We start from the raw sequence: 15,446 nt of genomic DNA, 5'->3' as shown, positions 1-15,446 counted from the left end.
ACGTTATATTTGTAGCAATAGCCATCCACGTTGTGTGTATCGAAATGATCGATTTTTCCTTTATGCCCAAAATTCTTAGGATATAAAGTAAAGATAACGCTCCATAAAGATATTTTGTAAATATCCTACGGTAAATATATCAAAGCTTTATTTTTCTGAGTGGAACAAAATCACAAACAAAAATTGTCGATGATGTATAAATCCAAAATATTCGAAAAATTGACCCTTATCATTGGTTCGGTGGTACGGTGTCACCTTTTGGAGAAACATATATTTATGTTTTGTATTATATAATCCTTTGCAGGTTCGTGTTTTCACTTACCTCATTGGCAGAGATATGACCTTCTCAGAAAACGTCAAATGGATCGCCTGCAACAATAAGGGTGCGTATTTCCTACAGTATACAACATTTTGTGAAAGACAGCGATATTAAAGCTACAATTCACAACTTTTGCCTTTCCATCGTCAGCTTTGCAAGAAACTTTCTTTTTTATGTTTTAAGTTTTTTTTTTACGCATTGAAGTTGAATGACCTCAAACTGACATTACCCACAAAATCGGACACAACGGCTTACATATTTAAGCATTATTATAAGGAAAAATTAATTTTCATGTACTGTTTGTTTGATTTTTACAGGATATTATACGCACGTCTCTACACTGGCTGATGTTCAGGAGAACGTCATGGAGTATCTTCATGTTCTAAGTCGACCAATGGTTATCAACCACGATCATGACATCATCTGGACTGAGGCGTATATGGACAGTGTGGTGAGTATAAAACCGTGCTTAATTTTCCAAAAGAAGACAAGAAATCGATCTTCTCGCTTTCAGAATCAGATTAAAACTACATGCTGATAAATTTGATGACCTTACAAATTTCAAGACATCTTGAGCATGTAGGTCCTGTTTTTGGTCATTCATTCACACCTGGTCAGCAGATAACCACAAAGTTAACTGAATGTGGTTGAGGTGACATTATCAGATCATTGGGCCCAAATATAGATGTTTATACCATTTATATAGCTTTATATTACCTTCAGTGATTTTGTTGTGTTGTTTGTGCCAGTCATGTGCTAACTGTGTGTTCTTTCATCGCTCTTATCTTCATCACACAGCTTCCAAACACTAAGGAGGTAATGAGTCGTTGAGACAGTAGATTAGCTACAGTAGCCTGTTGCCGTACCTTCAAGTTTTAAGCCATAGTACTTTATAAATGCCTGAATAGAAGACGTTAGATTTTTAGTCTTCTGTAGTGAGCCTGTCCTAGCTGACGCATGCATGACAGGACTTCTTGTATCATGGCGCCCCCTATTGTTTGTTATCATTTTTCACAACCTGCTGACCTCAACAGTGCAAGAAATTAATTCCATAGGTATTATTTTTGCAGTATTTTCTAATACAAATATTATAAAATTCAAAAATACAAATTTAAGATACATTTAAAGATGTACAATGACCTAAGATCTGAGAAAAATAAATAAAGAGTTAAACCTCCATGGCACATTTTAGCCCTAAACTGATTTCCTTTTTTCCAGAATCAATTGTAAGGTCATTTTGCTTCTGAAGAAAATGTGTCTTGATACATTTTTAAAGATATTTGTACTCCAAAACAAGACAAAAATACTACTTGGCCTCATTCATTATTTGCAGTAAATATAATAAGGTAAAGCATTTACCCTATTAAAGTCAGCTTAAACTTGTATTTACAAATAAAACACGAATATTCACCCATAAAACATTTATAAGACTTTATAATGGTAACAAATGACAAACAGAATGCAGGCAGGGGATTGAAAGGGGAAGTTTTAAAAAGAGGGATTCGTGACATCGGTGACAATAATGAAAGTTGTTCCAGAAACAGATCAATGTATTGCATTTCTCCCACAGCTGTTCAAAAGCAAAGCACACAGTCTGTTGCTCATGACGTCCGTGGCCATGCCCGTGTTCAGTAAGAAGAAAGAAACACTTTCTCATGGCATTCTGCTAGGAGTGGTGGGAACTGACGTCCCCCTTATGGAAGTCATGAAAATAGCATCACGATATAAGGTACGAAAGAAATATCTTTGTTGTGATATATGATAACCGTCCACCTTTTGTGAATGCAAACAATTCTCACAAAGTTGTTTTTTTTCAGCTTGGTGCACATGGCTATGCCTTCCTCATCACAAACAATGGATACATTCTGGCACATCCTGATTTGAGACCTCTGGTCAGTCTGTCTGTATCTTCTTACTTTAAACACACAACTTATTGACCTGCAATGAATCAATGTAATATTGATGTTCTTTCTCATTCGCTGCTGCTTGTCCGGTGATGTTGACAGTACTATGATGGGAAGAAGTTAAAGCCTAAGCCGAACTACAACAGTGTGGATCTGTCTGAAGCTGAGTGGGAAGACACAGAAGACAGCGTGAGTCATCCACACATACTGTAGACACTTCCTACAGGTATTTTGACTGTTTTTGGTCGTCATGATATCCTGCTATGTTTTAACAGTTAAGAACAGCCATGGTGAAAGGACAGACCGGCACTTTGAGTTTAGATGTGAGAGCAGCTGTGGATAAAGGGGTGAGTGTGTTAATAAAAAGAAATCTTTAGATTTCACCACAAAAATATAAAAAAAATTATATATCATTTATATATTAGTATTTGAGAGTTTGGGAGGAGTGAAATCTATTATGGCAATTTTCCTTTTTATCCTCCAGAAAAGACCCGTATTCCTTAAAAACGATTATTTCTACACATCCATCAATGAGACTCCTTTTAGGTATGACTCGGTTCTTACATTTCTAACATATGATGAAGACACATGTGGGATTTTGGAGTAATTCTTCTAACCTTCAGATATATAAAAGTAATACCTCCAGCAGACCTTCACAAAATGTCTCTTTATGTGTGGTTTCAGTTTTGGAATGGTGCTCACAAGAGGTCACGGGCAGTACATGTTCTTTGGGAATGTTTCTGTGGAGGAAGGTGGGTGGATGATTAATAGCTTATTTGATATATAGGGGTTTCTTCCACTCCCCCCCCCCCCGGCACTGTGAAGACTCCCATTAAAGATACCTTTTTATCTATAAACTCCCTTTTAAAAATATTTAGATAGTATAGTTAGGAACTATACGGTGGGGGGACTACTTTTTACTCACACCTGTTAGTAGTTTGTTGAATTTGTCTACTAACCATGAATAACCAGGGATCGCTGTCAACTGTTTAACGTTTTTCTAAATGTCATAATTTAAAAAAAGTCACAATTTCCACTACAATCAAAAGAAAAGAAAACTTTAAAAAAATGAAACTTGTTTTTTAATAAAACTCAAAATGTGTGCCTACAGTGAGATACAGTACACATTAAAATGTTACTGTCCATGCAGTTTATCCTAAGTGCAAAAATACAAAGCATTAAAAATTGTTAGAGAAAGAAAGCAATATGGAGAAATTTCATTTATGTATGTAATAAAAGTTGTGATAAGCATTCGACTTGTTCCTGTCAAGTGTTTGTGGAAAATGTGACTCACTATTGAGTTACATTGAATGTGAACAAATAGGAAAGATATTTTTAAATGAAAGCTATTAAGCTGCATTGTTATATGATGTATACCATAGCTGCTCAATATTTCCTTTTACTAGGCCTTCATGACCTCCAGCAGCCAGATCTCTCATTATCCAATGAATGGTAAGTATTTAAGGTGAGGATATTGAAACTAAAATGGCCAACGTTTATAACTTCCTTTGGGTCAACACATTTCTTGAGAGATTTACTTCTTTGTTACACTGGTTTTCCCTGTCAGGACGTATTGCGAGACAGACATTGACCCACACCATCGGAAGCTCACTCAGCTGCAGGCTGTTGTCCGGTACTTGACTGGGAAAGAGCCAGACTTGGAGTGCAAGTTTACTTGATTTTTTATTGTACTTCCCATGAAAGTACAGCCGTAAAAATACGATTTGATATAGTGTTAGGTTTCGAACTGTGATATTGTTGTGACAGGTGATGAGGTTCTGCTACAGCAGACTCTTTTCGATGCTGTGGTAACAGCACCACTGGAGGCTTACTGGACCGCTCTAACACTATCCGCCACGGGGTAAGAGGCTTAATTTAATCCGTATATGTTGTGCATCAGGCATAAACACAAAGAAGGACATTTTCTGTAAAATGTCATTTTAAATCTCTTTCATTTAGAAAACATTGTGTGGGGGATTCAGTGTTGTGTGTTCATAATATCTCTCTCTTTGCCTTTATCATGCTGTAGAGTAGATGAAGGCATGGAGACGGCTTTCCTGGGAACCCGCTCCGGTCTGATGCGTGTTATTAGATATGCAGGAAGTGAGAAACGAGCGGGCAAGTGAGTCAAAAGCCATCTAATGCATGTTTTAATAAAAGAATATTTGAAATCTTTGTAAAAAGTAACACAGAACTAAATTTTCCCTATGGAATTATTGCATGATGTACACTACAGTCGACAGATGTGTTTTCAGTTATACAAAGAAAATGACAAATGAATACATTATAGACAATCTGAATAACATATCTTGGGCGAAAATAGATTTTATAGTTGTTCTGTCCAGTGTGGTGGACACTATGAAGCAATGATCCTTATTTCCAGGAAGTTCTTGACACCACTGGACAAAGCGAACATCTTCACTGTTGACCACTTTCCCATCTGGTATCGCCTGGCTGCTGAGAACAAGCCTGGTCAATTCTTCTTTTATGTCCCGCATGATGACATCAACAAAGGTATGTTTGTGAGAGAACATCTTGTTATTTAACGCTTTAAGTGGATTAAATGGATAGACTTGTGACAAAAATGATTACTTCTACTAATAGGAAGGAACACTTTCGTGGCAGTAACAGCCGTCACAGTGACTGAAGGGAAGAAAACAGCCCTTGCTGGAGGTAAGAAATCGACCTTTCACTGTTTGCATGCTCAAATCTGAAGGTAGATTGAACATTATTTGGAGCAAACTTGATAAGAAATAGCATTAGAAATAATTTTGTTTATTATAAAATTATGATCAGCATTTTTACTCTGCAAACATTAAACGAGGTGAGGTACATTAGAGTCTGAGATAAAAAGAGCAATGTGGAGATTTTAGCCCCATCCAGTGGAGAGGTTGCGAATTGCAACCAACGGCTCACTCTATCCCTCACTTTCAATGGACTACGGCGGCTGACACAGGGCTAAGATGTCGTTGCTTTTTCGCTTCTTTGCCGAAGGAGATACGTATGTACGAAACACAATTGTCCGTTTAGGGCTACTGGAGAAACAACATGGTGAATTCCATGCAAAGAACCCATGGTGCTCGTAGATAGTTATAGCTCATTCTATGTAACAAAAACATAACGCTTCATTATGTAAGGTCTTTATACACTTTGAAGGGGAGGAGTTACCACATGCTCCGCCCAAGCCGTCTAAATGATGTCATCTGAGGTGGATAGCCACTAGAGGTCGGAAAGGCATTTTAATTGAAGATTATGAGGGCACATGAATTAAAAATTATCCACAGTGTAAAGCTATTTACAATACAATAAACGCTGTAATATTCTATGAAAAAAAGGAATTGTAGTTTTTTAATTCAGCTAGACTGTAGCACATACCTAGAAATAGTCAATTTAGATATGCTGGAAATAATTTAGGTTTCTGCGGCTGTATATGGTTAATTTTTATATTATATCACATGAAAAAGTGCTGTTCATTTTCTATACAATATGTGTGAAAAACTTTTTTATCTTACATATAAATGCAAATATCTATGGTTAAGTATAGAACGAATTGCATATATTCTCTAAATAAACATTGAACACAGACTCAAACGCACACTTCTGGAGGAAATGCCATCCATTCTGTGCACTCGGGGGCTTCTGGCCCCCTCCTGATACTTGGCATCAGATCCTCCTTCTGTTCGTTCATAAGATCTTGCTCTGGTTCCTTGGCCGACATCTGCTGGTGATTGTCCCCCTGCTTCAGCTGCTGCTGTTTGTTAGCAGCCATCATCGCGTAGATGCACCCATAGATTGCCGTTACAACCATTAAAATGCACACCACGCTGCAGACCACCCCAGCTACGACCACTGTAGCAGCCGCTCGGCGCACACTCACCGGGCGATACCGCTGGTGTATACAGTCTCCGCTCGACTCAGGGTGGCTATCGGCGGCGGGTGGATTCCTGGTCATGAAATGTAGATAGTGACAGTGTCCGAAAATCTCGGTGGGGATGTTGCGTAGATCCTTCCCACGCAGATCTGTTGGGTAGGAGCAGTGGACGGAATCTATGTGTCCTCCTACGACAAAAACATGAGTCATTCAAGTCATTCCCCATATTTTGTTAATAGACAAATTGAAGTTATGAAGAAACATACCTTTATATAAGATCCACTCTATACGATGTTTGAGCGGGATTAACTCGCAGTTACAGTTCCAGGGGTTCCCCTCCAGCAGAAGGTGTTGAAGACCCATCGCATGTTTGAGTGAGTGTAACGTTGTGAGCTTGTTGCCTGAAACCGAAAGCCACGTTAGCTTCTGAAGTCCATCTAGTAGATTTGTGTGCAAGGAACTGAGGTGGTTTAGAGAAATATCCAAACGCTTAAGCTCGGTCAGACCTTTGAACTGATCCGGATTCAGCTCCTTAAGTCTGTTATCTTTCAGAACCAGTTCTGCAAGCCTCCTGAGATCAGAAAATAAGCTCACAGGCAGCATCACCAGACGGTTTTCAGAAACATCTAAAAACTCCAGACTGTTTAGTTGAGAGAAGATAGAAGGATGAAAGGTGGAAAGAAGGTTTCTAGAGAGGTCCAAATGAAACAGGTCGCTGAGATTGGAAAAGCTTCCAGGTTTCACCGTTGTGAAGTTGTTGTTTGAGAGGGTGAGGGAGGCTGTGTGAGATGGAAGCTGGTCCAATATGGATGCCAGGGAGATGAGTTTGTTAAGATCACTGCAGTCGGTTTGGTTTCCGTTGCAGGTACATACAGACGGGCAGCTTGTAGACATTCCACATAAGCTAAGAATGGTCAGCAGGCCTGAAAGATCTGAGATTGTTAACATACACTTGGTTACATGTACATGTGCACTAGTCAGAATGTCACTTTTAGTAAGAAATGTAATGTAATCAAATTAAAGTTACTTACTTTTAATGTTCATGCTGATCTGTTTGGTCACCCAAGCCTTTTATTGAAAGATTCTTTTTGGCAAGGCTTTAGCAGGGCTGGCAGTAGTCTTATGTAAATAAATGTCTGACTCGTCAATCATGGGAAAATCCTCGGATTGCTATAACAATATGATAATGGTGATAAACCGCATTAGCACTTTGAAGTGAAAGTCTATAAACAGGATTTGTGATGCTGTAGAATTTTTTTAAATTTAAAATTGACTAAAACTGTCATCATCATGTTCTTAAACCTATATTTTCAGAAGAGACTTTTAAATTTAAAACATGATCTTTGTATGAAAGCCACCCAGAGGCTCTTGGCTTCTCATAGGGTGCATACAGTTAGTAGCCGGAAGTCTTATAGACAGTTTCATTGGTCGTACGCTACTCAACGGAAGATCACTTTCGGTCTGTGTTTGTTCATCGAACTGGCTAATAATATTTCGATTTTAATTTATACGATTATTTTATTGTATAATAATTCTATTAAATAAACCATTTGTTGAATTATGTTGTATGTTTACTAAATAAACAATTTGTTAAATGGGTCGTGTTACTTTGTGGCATTTAAATAAACTGTATGCTATTGACATATCATTTGAGCTTTGTTTCACAGTCTAAATTCAAAATATTGGAGAGGCAAGTTTAGCCAAGCAACGGTTCTTCTCTGTTCTTTTGTTATCACAAATAATCTACAGGGACTCTATTATTTGTGAATGTGTACCGGAAGTTAAGTTCCATCCACAAACATAAGCATGCGCACTATTGTTTGTTTATGCTGTTGCTTTGAAACTGTCTATAAGATTACTCGGTTTGTTTCCATCATACGCTGAATGTTTTTCCAATGCCCTGATTAAAAAAAGAGTACTTTCTACTCTGATGCAACACAAACATGGCACTTTCGCTCATAGGCTCTTAAAATGATCAAGGATTAATTTTCCACACCAATAGATAATAAATAGGCGCTGTGAACAGCAGCTGCTTTATGAGTGAAAAGCAGAACGGTGCGGCAAAGTGCATATCTCGTGATGCATACTATTGACTGAAATCTAAAAGTAAAAATCTGTATCTTTATATCTCAAACTAAATCTAAACAAGGATGATTGCTTAGATTTCAGACTACCAAATAAAATTTTAAAGAAAAAGATGCTCCTAAAAATATAAATAAAGTGAATTGAACTGATAACTATTAAAAAGCAAACAAGTCGGTTTTGTAAATCACAAACAATGATCACTGCCTATTAAATACAAAACATTTTTCTACTGTCTGGGTTAAATAACAAGTTGAACGCACCTTTTATGGCTATCATCTCTGAGTCCTCTAAGAAACAAGATATTGGAAGTTCTTCCTCACATCATTCAAGTCCTGTATGTATATGTGAGTGGGGTAGGACTAATATTAGAGCAGTCTGTGCCTGCCTGTTTGGCCAGAGAGAGAGAGAGAGAGAGAGAGAGATGGATGGATTGAAGAGGGGGCAGAAGAGATAAAAGACCAGCTGACACAGCTTAGGTATTGGTTGCCTCTTATATTTTTGCAAATCATGACTCTTTGCTGTAGCTTATGCTGTAGGACATAAAAGACGTCAACAAGACTTATAAATGCACCTTCTTAAATACAATGGAAAAACTGGAAGTAATAAACATTTTTTAAACTGTAATTTGCGGGCCTGTTTTTTTTGTTGCATTTTTTCTATATGCTAAAATATATTCTAAAATGACTTAACAGTTATGACATTTATTAAAATGGAAATTCACCGTTCAAAAGATGTGCCAACCCAGAACTTAATGCGAGACTTACTTCACACATAAACATCAAAGTTTTACTCGTGTAAATGAGCAGTTCACCAAATGAACATTTTGTCATTTCGTATTCTCGCATGTTCTTACAATTAAATAAAAATAAGACTTAATTATTTTACCATTTAACAGGTGTAGTACACTGTTGTACACAATACACTGTAAAGAACAGTAAATATTTTACATTTCTTTGTAAAATATTCATAACAAATACCAATTATCATACCATTTCTGATTGTGTTTCTACAGCTATTGGAATGCAAGCATCTCTGGATCTGATGGAGAGATTGTTATTTTCTTTTGCCAAACAAGTGAGTTTTAAAACCTTAGAAACAGTAATACTAGTTTCTGAATAGATCAACTATCTTTTTCTGATTATATAAAGTATGTTTGTACTGATGTATTAGAATAATGGGACGTATCTTTTCTTGCTGGTAAATGGGCAAGTAGTGATTGGAGATTTCAAGGCCAACATGCATATTGTCACGCCTCAAAATCTATCAAGATACTCCACATTGGATTGCTATTGACAATGGAACCTATTTGCTCTTACGATTTCCTCAAGAGTGTTTTTATATGTGCAACAAACATAAACGGACAAACATTCTTTGAATTCACTTTTTTCTGTCCATGTTTTCTCTCTTGCTCCTGTCAGCCAAACGACACAGATGTAAGTTTTTGCTTGTTGCCATTACTTGAGCCATATAGTCAAACCACATGTATAATGTGTCTGTGTAAAGCTGTAATTTCCGTTTTAAAAAACAGACTAAAGGCATAGTCCCCCCAGAAATAAATATTTTGAATCGTTTATTTACCCTCATGTCATACCAAACTTGTATTTTCTGCAGAACATAAAAGAAGATTTTTTGAGGAACACGGATAACCAAACAAAACTGGCCCCATTTACTTCCATTATATAGACACAAACCCACTGAAACGTATCTCAAAATACCTTCTTTTGTGTTTCACAGAAGCAAGAGTCATAGACTAGTTTTGAACAATATGACTATGAATAAACAATGACAGAATTTGTATTTTTGGAGGGACTATCGCATTAAGTACCTTCTAGGTTGGAAATGACTATTGTAGTGTACACTCAATGAAATGAATGGGATGAAAGAGTCTTATGAAATCTGTCCATTAACTAAAGGCCCTGTGGTTGTTCTTGCTTTTGGCAGTGCAGTGATGTGGAGGGTATTTGTCCTCTCAGTTGTGAGAGCATTGTGAGTAAAGCCTTTAACTCATCTGTTTTCTGTGCGTCTAAATGTAATGATGCTTATATGCTGATGTCATAGCCTGTTACATTTTTACATTGTGACTGTTATTAGAGTAAATATTATTAATGATAAAATGGAAGAAATAAAAATAAAATCCATACAAAATGTAAATTTTGTAATTAGGGTTTATTTTTCCATTCGTTTTTCCCGCAGGAAGTAAACTGTTACCTAGTTGACAATAATGGATTCGTACTCCTTTCAAAGGAAAGAGGAGATGTGAGTACATGAACATTTTAACAATTTAAGTTTATATGTAACTGAAAAATAGGTCAATATATGAAATGCTCCCTTATTCATAAGTCCCTTTGAATGAAAGCTTCTGCTTAATAAATGTGACCCGGGACAACAAAACCAGTATTATGGGACAATTTTTCGAAATTGAGATTGATACATATTCTGAAAGCTGAATAAATAAGTTTTCTATTGATGTATGAGTTGTTAGAATAGGACAATATCTGGCTCAGATACAACCATTTATAACTCTGGAACTCTGGAGTGCAAAAAAATCTAAATATTGAGAAAATTGCTTTTGAAGTTTTTAACAGGCCATCCACTCACAAAAATGCGTTTTTATATATTTTAGGTAGGAAATTTACAAAATACTTCATGGAACATTATCTTTACTTAATATCCTAATGATTTTTGGCATAAAAGAAAAACCTATAATTTTGACCCATCCAATCTATTTTTGTCTTTTACTAAAAACGTTCCGGTGCCACTTAAGACTGCTTTTGTGATCCAGGTTCACAAATATAAATACAATCCCACCAATGATGACACAGTGCCTTATACAATGCGTCATACGTTTATGGCATAAGAGAATTTCTGTTCGGAAGAAATACACTGGCAAGGTGACAAAAAGTCCACAGTCATGAAGATGGAAGATGGTGAGGTGTGGGATTCTAGCGGCACGTGTCATTGCTCAGGGGGTTACAAGTGAAGGGCAGGTGGTAGGCGGATGCTGTAGTTTGAGGACTTGATAACATACCACAAGCTTGTCCTTGGAGTGAACAGATGGGGTCCAGAACGGGACAGTTATTGAGTGAATGAACTGCAGTGTTAAATAAGATTATTGCTTTTCTTCTGCTGGTATTCAATAATAAAAAGAAAAAGAATAGTAGTAGTATTCATCTATTAATGACAAATGTAACAGAATAAAAATAGACTTTCTTTAACCTTGTGTAATTCCACTGAACATAATGGCTTCATACCATTTCACATAGATATTATGTCTGTGTGATGACATTGGTCTCATTGCGCAGCTGTTTGTAGTAGCACATGTGCTGTAGCTATGTGAGCATTAGGCAGGAGATTTCTAATCCCAGATTGCAGGGGAGTCACAGGCATCTGTTAGCACATCTGGATCACAGTACTTTAGTCTGCCTGTGTAAGTGTATGTGTGTGTTTTTGAAATTGTGATGTGATTTCATACCTTGTTGGCTCACATGTCAGAGTTGTGCATCCATTCTAATACATCCTGCGACATGAAAAGTAAATCTGTAAAAGATGCATTGTAATCTCTGGATCTCAGAATGTCACTAATATATGAGCGTAATATTTGACAAACACTCCTAATGCGTGTGCTAAATCTTTTTTACACAGGTTGGTAAATTTTTTGGGGAAATAGATGGATCAGTCATGGCCCAGCTACTTAAATCAGGCTTGTATAAAAGGTACAAACACCCAACAAGTTGCATCAAATGTTTTCATCTTTGTTTACATGGTACGGCATATAAATTAAAAACATATATCCTGTCAACATTTATTCATCCTCATGTCATTAAATATCTGGATATGACTCTGCTGTGAAACTCAAAAGCAGATATTTTGAGAAATGCCTAAGTGGTTTTGTGTCTTTAAAATGAAGGCCAGATGAGGCCAATGTAGTTGGGTTTCAAAACACCTTTGTTTGTGAAGTGCAGAAGACATACAGGTTTGAAATGACATGAGGGTGAGTAAAAGATCAAGTAATTTTAATTTTGGGGTGACCTGTCCCTTTAAATGTCCAAAAGTATGTATGACACAAAACACATATATTTCATGGGTTATTTGTTATGCTTTGATGTCGCTTTTTCTCATTATGGAGCTTGACACTAAACAATTCCTTTATTACTTTGCTAATAGTAATTTTCCAATATTTCATATATTTTATATACCGTGATTTTTCTTTCTATAGGGTGACACTTTATGACTACCAGGCCATGTGTAAGAATGTTCACCATCACTCTAATGGAGCAAGACCACTTCTCAGTGTATGCAAAACTTTATATCTGTAAGATAACAATTCTCAGCATTTATTGGGCTGATGAAGGCACAGTAGACCGGACTTCATTTGATTGACTACATCTGTTCACTTCACAGCCTTTCTATGGCCTACTGGCGTTAATAAAGTGGTTCTTCTCAAACTTCATGATGTAAGTGCTAAGCTTGGGGCGTAACACATTTAATACATGGGAAGGATATTTGCCAGCAAACATGCATTTTCATCTCCAATCTTTCAGGTTTTTATTGGAGTTCAACATCTGTGGACTTTGGCATAGTGACTATGTAGCGGATGGTAAGTTGAGAAAATATTAGTAACAATAAAACTGTGTGAATTTAATGCACTCAGATATCATTAAACAACCAAACATTTCATCTCCAGAATGTTTTGTTATCATTTTTGATGTCTGTTATTCGTATGCCATCTTTTTAATGCATCCATTCATACTTCACCTCCATTGTTGTCTGTGACTTTGCTCCATTCGTCTCTCATTGACGCTGTGCAGCTAAAACTGTGTATCATTCATGTAAGTATCTTCAAGTCCTGATGTGTGTACATCAGCATTTCAGTTTATAGAGGTTTCTTAAAGAAAGGTCTCAAAATGCAGATGTAAGCAGTGAAACAATAGTTCCTTTAGTAGAGTAGACAATGAGGAAATACCCGTGTGAGTGCCAAAGGTACTCACACATTAAAATTGAATCCTAACTACATATTTTCTTCTTTAGCATACAACAAACAGAAGAAAGCTGATCTAATGCAGCCTTGCAATACCGAATATCCCGGCTTCACGTATGACACATCAATCCGTGAGACTAACAGCATCATCAAATGCGGCCGTTGTCAGAAGTATGTCATTTATAAAAGGGACTACTAAATTGCAGTTGAACATCAATGATAATGTGAATTTCCCTTATTCTCTCTTTTTATGTTTCAGGATGTTTGTCTTACAGCAGGTATACAACACTAACCTGGTGCTTGTGGTGGTCCAGGCAGACTGTGACTGCTCTCGGCAGTATGCTCCTATCACTCTCACGCCAAAAGAAGTCAAATATATCCTTTAAAAATGTAAAAATGATAAAAAAAACAGCAAATAACAAGCTTGTCTTTGGTTCAGAACTGAGAATGTTCTCCTTAACTCCTGCACACATAATGCCACAGTTAAGTGCAACAGGATGAAATCTCAGAAGATTCGAAGACGACCAGAGTCTTGTCACGCATACCATCCACATGTAAGCCACGTGCATCCAGACGCTTTTATTCTTAAGATGGTATTTCAGGATATGATAAAGTAAAACTGGTTTCTGTTTTATTTCTTTATTGACAGGAAAACGCCAGTGACTGTGGTGGAGCATGTGAGATAGCCATGTGTCTTACACTGTTCTTCATATGTTTGGTCACATCGTTGGGCCTTGGCTGAATTTTAAAAAACGAAAGAAAGAAAACTGCTCATTATCAACTGTGATTACAAGCTACAGGCCTGCCATGGTGCAAAATGAAAATAAAACTAACTTGGTTAATATTATACAGCAAACCTGCCCCCTACTGGACTCAATGCGTCAATACTTTTTACTGGGACCAACTGCGTCTGAGATAGATTTTCTCTTGTGACTTGATGTTATACATCAGCTCTGCTATTCCTATAATATTTTCAGGAGTATATTAAAAGTTTCAAAGATGCATCATATATAGTGATAGCAAAGTGCTGTTTGTTTTCATGAGGTTTTTGAGACATTTTCATACATTTGGGAATTTTAAGTAGGAACGTAAGATATTTGTGTTAAAATGGTTGAAAATTGCCAGAGCTGTTGAGGGTCAAGGCATGTACATTTGAATACGACCCAAAACCCAAACACAATTCATGGCGGCAGACTAACATTTCTTGGGTTTTTCCTTTGGAAAGTCTGTGAACCAGCGAGAAACTACGGATGGATGCATTTTGTGCTTCAAAAATCTTTGTTTCTGTCTTGACTAGTTTTTGTAAGAGTCGACCTCATCATTTAGACTTTGGGGGAAAAGGGTTACATTTAATTTGTAGGTCCTGTACTTGCCTTTACAAAAATGAATTAAGGTTAAACCATGAACGATCATTTAACGTTTTTTAGTAAATCCACAGTAGCCACAAATTTAGTAAAGCCATAGTCATATATATGTTAATCAATATGCAAAGAAAATCATTTGTGGACAACAAAACCAGTCTTATGTGTCAATTTTTCGAAATTGAGATTTTTACATAATCTGAAATATGAATAAATATGATTTCTATTGATGTGTATCGATGTAGAATAAGACAATATCTGGCTGAGATACAACCGTTTAAAACTCAGGAATTTGAGAGTGCGTAAAAATCAAAATGTTGAGAAAATTGCCTTTGAAGTTGTTAATCAGAGGCACTGTAGCAGGCCATACACTCACAAAAATAAAGTTTTGATATATTTAAGTTAGGAAATTTACAAATTGTCTTCATGGAACATGATCTTTACTCAATATCCCAATGATTTTTAGCATAAAATAAAAATCAATTATTTTGATCCATACAATGTATTTTTGTCTTTTACTAAAAATGTTCCCGTGCTACTTAAGACTGGTTTTGTGATCCAGGGTCACATTTTACTAATAAGAACACGTTTCCTTTTTGTAAGGATCCCTATTATCACATTACAGTTCTTTCTATTAATAGATCAATAAATAATCATAAAATAATAAGATCGAAAGATTTATTAATAAATCCTATCAAGACGTTTGGAAATATTGTATTTAAAAATAATTTTGTATTTTAAAGTTATAAGTACTTGATAAAGTGCTTTTAGTACCTTACTATTTGCTGTGAAAATTTTTGTTTGCAAAATGTCAACAAATGTTAATTAAACATTTTTGTTACATTCATATGTTTTTGTTGTCTTCAAAAGAAAGTGAGGGCGTTAATACATATTTGATAAGATATTAAAATCAATTGCCAGCTCAAAA

At 36.3% G+C, this 15,446-nt stretch overlaps 2 protein-coding genes across 4 annotated transcripts in view; one reads left to right on the top strand and one right to left on the bottom strand.

Annotated features, from left to right (window-relative positions):
- Positions 1-15,365, top strand: part of cacna2d4b (calcium channel, voltage-dependent, alpha 2/delta subunit 4b) — a 23,508-nt gene extending 8,143 nt beyond the window's left edge. For 2 of the 3 annotated variants that reach the window (XM_056739168.1, XM_056739169.1), the window contains 26 exons: positions 305-383; positions 637-770; positions 1,890-2,048; positions 2,137-2,211; positions 2,326-2,412; positions 2,499-2,570; positions 2,708-2,769; positions 2,908-2,975; positions 3,630-3,675; positions 3,791-3,888; positions 3,991-4,084; positions 4,253-4,345; positions 4,607-4,737; positions 4,828-4,896; positions 9,192-9,253; positions 9,598-9,612; positions 10,121-10,165; positions 10,373-10,435; positions 11,822-11,892; positions 12,396-12,471; positions 12,581-12,633; positions 12,721-12,776; positions 13,208-13,328; positions 13,417-13,535; positions 13,632-13,711; positions 13,807-15,365. In XM_056739168.1, coding sequence (XP_056595146.1) covers positions 305-383; positions 637-770; positions 1,890-2,048; positions 2,137-2,211; positions 2,326-2,412; positions 2,499-2,570; positions 2,708-2,769; positions 2,908-2,975; positions 3,630-3,675; positions 3,791-3,888; positions 3,991-4,084; positions 4,253-4,345; positions 4,607-4,737; positions 4,828-4,896; positions 9,192-9,253; positions 9,598-9,612; positions 10,121-10,165; positions 10,373-10,435; positions 11,822-11,892; positions 12,396-12,471; positions 12,581-12,633; positions 12,721-12,776; positions 13,208-13,328; positions 13,417-13,535; positions 13,632-13,711; positions 13,807-13,899 — 2,121 coding nt within the window. In that variant the 3' untranslated portion in view covers positions 13,900-15,365. Of the gene's footprint in view, positions 1-304; positions 384-636; positions 771-1,889; positions 2,049-2,136; positions 2,212-2,325; positions 2,413-2,498; positions 2,571-2,707; positions 2,770-2,907; positions 2,976-3,629; positions 3,676-3,790; positions 3,889-3,990; positions 4,085-4,252; positions 4,346-4,606; positions 4,738-4,827; positions 4,897-9,191; positions 9,254-9,597; positions 9,613-10,120; positions 10,166-10,372; positions 10,436-11,821; positions 11,893-12,395; positions 12,492-12,580; positions 12,634-12,720; positions 12,777-13,207; positions 13,329-13,416; positions 13,536-13,631; positions 13,712-13,806 lie in introns of those variants that run through there. The other variant, XR_008905532.1, reaches the window with a different exon arrangement.
- lrtm2b (leucine-rich repeats and transmembrane domains 2b) lies at positions 5,810-7,180 on the bottom strand. The gene is made up of 3 exons (XM_056739177.1): positions 7,126-7,180; positions 6,361-7,017; positions 5,810-6,282 (listed from the first exon to the last, which is right to left on the bottom strand). Exons 1-3 carry the CDS (start codon positions 7,136-7,138, stop codon positions 5,810-5,812), a joined length of 1,143 nt encoding a protein of 380 aa, XP_056595155.1. The 5' UTR covers positions 7,139-7,180.
- Positions 15,366-15,446: the final 81 nt, after the last annotated feature.

The sequence above is a fragment of the Triplophysa dalaica genome, chromosome 24 (assembly GCF_015846415.1).
Source record: "Triplophysa dalaica isolate WHDGS20190420 chromosome 24, ASM1584641v1, whole genome shotgun sequence".
Taxonomy (NCBI): Eukaryota; Metazoa; Chordata; class Actinopteri; order Cypriniformes; family Nemacheilidae; genus Triplophysa; species Triplophysa dalaica.
This window is presented reverse-complemented; position numbering and strand designations above follow the sequence as displayed.

Excerpts from the sequence above, each read along its gene's own strand:
- lrtm2b (XM_056739177.1), bottom strand. Across the intron at positions 6,283-6,360 it reads AGAGTGGATCTTATATAAAG|GAGGACACATAGATTCCGTC; the intron begins GTATGTTTCTTC and ends TTTTTGTCGTAG.